This window comes from Sciurus carolinensis, chromosome 11, assembly GCF_902686445.1.
Source record: "Sciurus carolinensis chromosome 11, mSciCar1.2, whole genome shotgun sequence".
In the NCBI taxonomy this organism is placed as follows: Eukaryota; Metazoa; Chordata; class Mammalia; order Rodentia; family Sciuridae; genus Sciurus; species Sciurus carolinensis.
In genome coordinates, this window is record NC_062223.1 from 125,355,169 (window position 1) to 125,360,698 (window position 5,530).

General features: G+C 39.7%; 1 protein-coding gene across 1 annotated transcript; it reads left to right on the top strand.

The window, feature by feature from the left end:
• Positions 1 to 2,083: 2,083 nt before the first annotated feature.
• Positions 2,084 to 4,085, top strand: LOC124958243 (prostate and testis expressed protein 2-like). Its single transcript, XM_047516089.1, has 3 exons — positions 2,084 to 2,197; positions 2,895 to 3,023; positions 3,894 to 4,085. The coding sequence occupies exons 1-3, from the start codon at positions 2,149 to 2,151 to the stop codon at positions 4,037 to 4,039; spliced, it is 324 nt and encodes a 107-aa protein (XP_047372045.1). The 5' UTR covers positions 2,084 to 2,148; the 3' UTR covers positions 4,040 to 4,085.
• The last annotated feature ends 1,445 nt before the right edge of the window (positions 4,086 to 5,530 follow it).

Below are 5,530 nucleotides of genomic sequence, written 5' to 3' on the forward strand. Positions count from 1 at the left end.
GTGGGGGATGTAACTGTCCTTGGCTGCTTCGCCGTTAAACTCCTGATATCCTACTCTCCTCCAAAATTCATCAACTTCTACCCAGGTCATATCCATAAGCTGAATGTGGTTGTGGTTGGAACCACCACACTTGCATTTTTCAAGTACACACTAGCGGGACTAATCTCCGAATGCCTTCAGGAATTTGGCATGGCTCACTATTGTCCATGACAGAAGCTGTTCTTATGGCTTCTGCTTGGCTGTTCTCATAATTAGCTTCACTCCACAGTTCTAGGAAGTTAATGTGGGATTCTGCTAGTGGCTGCTTAGAAAGACTGAGAAATACAGGAGGAGAAATATGGGGGGAGAAGGGAAGGGAGATAATTTATGAGTAATTTTTGTATGTGTTTGTATTTCATTTCCCACAGAATCATAAATCCATGTTTTATGAATGAACAGAGGAAGGAAATAAGCATTGAAAAAGAAAGGGGAATGATCACTAATGTTTTCTCATCCTGTTACATATATTTTAAAACCAGAAGCTTCTTTGATCACTTTCACATCATTTCCTAACTGAAGCATGAGGATATTTTTCAAGTATATTCATATAACTTTTTTGTTTATATTAAGGACCCCCCACCTAGGAATTTCATGTAAATGCTTTATAGTTTAATGAGAAGTAGGAGATTTCACTCGAAGGTCCTGCTCTTTGTCTCTAAGATTGAGGATGGCCTCTGGTTTCCTCATTGCCTTGGCTCCCTGGCTCTATCAAACCTTGCAGTGCTTTGTCTTATTCATTAGTTGCTATCTCATCTGTGCTGATCAGCCATCTGAGAAGAACTAGGTAGCCTCACTCATTCTACTTCACCAGATGCTCTCAGGACACTCCATGTAACAAACTGATAGATCACTCAAGCAGATTAATTCATTTTTGAGAGTCAGGATCTGTTGTAGTTGGATTAGAGACTCAGATTTGGTGAGAAGTAGTTATGACGTTGGGACCATTTCTACCATCTAGTCCCCATTTCTACCATCATAGATATCTGGTTTGGTGCCTATTGTACAAGCACTAAGTTAGCTGAGCCCAGAGGCCTCGTTAATCTGGTACATGGAGTCCTCTGAGGGTGTCCGGTGAAGCAGTATGAGTTAGGCTACCTCGTAGTTCTCAGTGAGTGATCAGCACAAAAAAGACCAGTTGATGAATGAGACAAAGCCCTGCAAGGTTTGATAGAGCCAGGGAGCAAAGGTGAATGAGGAAACCAGGGCTGTCCTCAATCTTAGAGACAAAGAGCAGCATCTTACATGTGAAATTTACCTTATGACTGGGTCAACACAGTCCCTTATTCTTCTAATAGAATTAGGAAGGGCAGAGATAAAGACATGGATTCAAGAGTTTGAGAGTGAATCTGAGAGTGGCTGGGAGGAGAAACAAGAAATTCTTTCCAAATAGCCATGATCACAAGTTGGAAAAAAATCTGATTATGGAATGACCCGGACTCAAGTAGCCAAGGGGCATACATTAGAAGCAATATATTCTGTGTGCTCCAAGGGCATCATGTAGCATACTTGATATAATCTCCACACCCACTCAGTGTTCCATGAACTGTCCTGTGGAACACTACATACCATTGTTTAAATGGACCATCTTCAAGTCTCAGCTCTTCCCCACTAGATCAAGATAATTGTGGCTCTGCCTGTGTCTGTATGGAGGGCCTGGTGCTTGCACTGGATTCTGAGGTGATTTCTCATTTTTTTTTTTTAAATCACTTAGCTTTCTGGTTGAGAAGAAGGTTATTTTACATTTACCTTCTAGACACTGCATGTAGCCTGGTCCAGTGAGGTAAGCATCTACTGTGCTGTGAACAAAAACTTCTGATGGTGAGATTACCCTTGGGTTATTTGTAGTTGGAGTAACATAGAGAAAGGAATCTTGGGGAGGAATGAGGAAAGAAAAAGGGCATGGATGATAGATTTGATGTATTGCCATTGAGGGAAGGGCTTAGATTGGGATCTGCTTACAGCCTTTCTTACCCACTGGCTTATGTCCTCTTCAGAGTGCATTATAAAATGACTATGGAGCTAATCTTAGCAATTAGTGTCACACCATCTTCCAGCTGAAGTGATCCCTGGACTCTAACACAACTAATTTCAAGAATCAGCCAAGAAAAAATGAAAAACTTACTTAAGTTGAATCTCTTTCTGCTCTGCATAGGAACTGGTAAATCCTTGTTTGGTTATTTAACCATGATTAAGATATAAGCCTGGGCTTAACCCTGACATATATTTAAGCTGTGCCTGATTTCTCCAATTATTTCAAGCTTGTTTGGGTTCCAATCAGGCTTCTGAGGAATATGGTTGTTTTCAACATGGTAGGCTCCATCCCTGGCCATCTGACTTCTTCCCTTGTCTTACTTTCCTGGGTCTTTCCCTCATCCTGTTCACCACCTAAGTCTTGACATAACCTCTATACTTTAAAAACTACCTAAATATTTGTTTATCTTTGGAGTGAGGAATCACGGATTCCCAGTAAAGCTGAGGAATACTCATCCTGATCACAGCCCTGGAACTTCAGCCCAGGCTCTGAGAACAGCAAGTGCTCTGTGCTCACCATTTTCTGTATGTAATCACTGTGGTAAGCGAGAAAATGAATCATGAGTAGCATGGTTCTCTGGAGAGTGATCATTCTCCCTGCCTGACAGTCTGCTGCTGTCTTGTCTACTGTTTGGCTAGATTAGATTATCTCCCCATATGCTCCCGCTTCGTCTGTGGTATTAAAACATGTTTCCTGGAGCAAATCCCTAAGGGAAACCCTTGGTGAAACCAAGCTCTCAGGGAGGTTAGATGACCTTTGCTCTCTTTGGCATGTGACAATGGATTCTTTCCTTCCCCTCTGAGAACAGTTTTTCTTCTTGCAGCCATAGCTCTCCTTTGTTACCAATGCAGTAAATTCAAAGAAAATTTCTGTGAGCATGAGTTGCGGGCATGCGAAGCTGTAGAAGGCGAATCGTGTATGATCCGGAGATACTGGAGTTTCCCATACTCTTGTAAGTGTATTCTGTAATCTAGTGAGAGCTGTGGAAATTTCTTTTCTCCTTCAGGTCTCAAACCACGTTCCTTTAGGACATGGCATCCATATGAAGAAAGCTGATTCAGATCCGGGCGTGAAGCTCTGAGCCACATGATGGTGTCTTCTCTCTTGTAGAATGATAAAATTCAGAGAAGAGTGAGTGAAGTGTGACTGTTCTCCAACATTTTGCTCGCCTCTTCCTGATACCTCTGAACTTTAACCTCTGTGCTATTCAGGATTCAAAGGTTCTACATCCTTGGCTCTCTAAATTAGCCATTTCCCAAGTCTGCCTGCTGGCCTCTGCTACTCTTGTGTAATCCTGATCAAACTTCTGTCTCGACTCAGTGACCCCTGCTCTTGGAAGCCTTTTTTGACCATTCTCCTTTTTTACATGACTCCCTCTGTTTTTCCAGAATCTTCCTACCTTATCCATCACATAATATTTGTCATGACACATTTTATTTGCCTGTCATTCCCTGTCATCTGGTCTTAAACTAGCTTGACGCTCTACCTTGGTACTTACCACAGAGCCTGGAACCCAGCTTCCTTTATGTAAGTCCTTTGTACCTGACAGCCTGAGAAGGAGGAGTTGCTTTGTTCTTCAACATCTACAACGTGACATTCTCCATGAAGTGCATATTTTCCCTGCAGGAAACACTCCAGAAAAAGGAAGTTTTTGCTAGATATATCTTCAGACTATGTGGCAAAACTGCTGACAGGGAGCCCATAACTAACATAGAAGAAATATTCTTTCATTTAATTCATTCTAGGTTGCCCGTACTTGCATTTGAGACTTGTATTATTGTTAATCAAAATAACATCTTGTTTCTGCTTTTTTTCTTTGTAGATTTCATGCCAATGAGTGCAGAATCCAATTGTGTGAAAGATTGTGAAGAGAAATTGGAAATTGTTTTTGCTGATTCAAAACAGACATCATGCTGTAGTAATTACAATTTTTGCAATGACATTGAGAATCTGAATATTAATCCTTAATTTGAGAGAGTTTCATCAAGTCTCAACATTTCCATCCTTTCTTTCATTTTTACTCTGCACTCGAAGCTTCCCCATGCATCAGAAATAAAGATTTCTTGGGACCTGGGGAAAAAACTTTCTTAGTTTAATGTTAATCTAAGTGATTCTACAGTTCATTTCTTATTATTTTCCCCCAGTTCAACATGAATATAGCTCACTCTTGGTTTCAATAAATTTATTACACCAAAAACAGAAGGTAGCATGGAATAATAGATGAAAATACCACAGTATGTGAGGAGGAAGAGAAATATTGAAGAACAGGATGACTAGATATTTTTAAAAAGCATGTGCTTCCTTACTTAGGCATATTGTAGCACTATTTGTATATTTAATAGAAAGAGGTAGATGAGAAGTGCCAATCAAATATGAACTATGTGGGAGACAAGAAAATTAGCCTGATTAGTTATGGTAGGAACAGGTCCTGAAGGACTTGCTCCTTTTTCATTTTCCTTCTGTTTACCACAATTTCCACTTCCATTGCATACCCAGTTGTTAGATCATTCCTCCCAGGGATCTTGACATGTAGTGTCATTTTATTTCCTAAAACCACCAAATGAATAATACACACCTGCAGTTGTATATATGTTCAATTTTTATTGAAACACCATGTTTAGTTAATGGTTATGGTGTTTTTGAAATGAATTTTCAAGTAATGAATATAGGCTAAAAAAATGAGGATCAAATTGAATGTGAAAACACTCATTGCTCACAGTTTTCCCCAATGATGAAAATTGATTGGTATTTGGCATTTTCCTCTGTGACAGTGTAGGGTAGTCATAAGGGAGGGCTTCTGCAGACATCTGTCATTTGCCTTTGTAGGATGTTTTTCCCTTTCCCTCCCTGAAAATCACTACTTGATGACAGGGAGACATTTACTGTTTAGACTGGAATATCCCTCCACATGCCATGTGTTGAAGTTTTGGTCCCTAGTGCACCAGTAATTAGAGGTGGGATTTGAGATGAGCTTGGGTCATGAGGGTTCTGATCTCATCAGTGGATTAATCCCTTGATAGCTAAATCAACTACTGAGAGATTGTACAAAAATTTGACAGTGTGGTAGGGTTGGAGAAAGTAGGTGACTGTTTCCTGGAATGTATTTACTATCACCTCTTCTATTCAACATAGTCCTTGATGCTAGGCAACTAGGCAAGAGAAGAACTAAAAGGGATATACATAGAAATAGAAGAAGTTAAATTTTCCTGTTTGCAGATGCTATGATCCTACATTTAGAAGATCCTAAATACTCTGCCAGGAGATTTCTAGAGCTGACAAACAAGTTCAGTAAAGTTCAGGATACAAAATCAACATACAAAAATGAATAGCTTTTCTATACAGCAATAATAAATCTGCTGAGAAATAATTGACCAAAAAGGTTCCATTCACAATAGCTTCAAAAGAAAATTAAATACCTAAGAATAAACCTAACCAAAGAGATGAAAGGACTCTACAAGG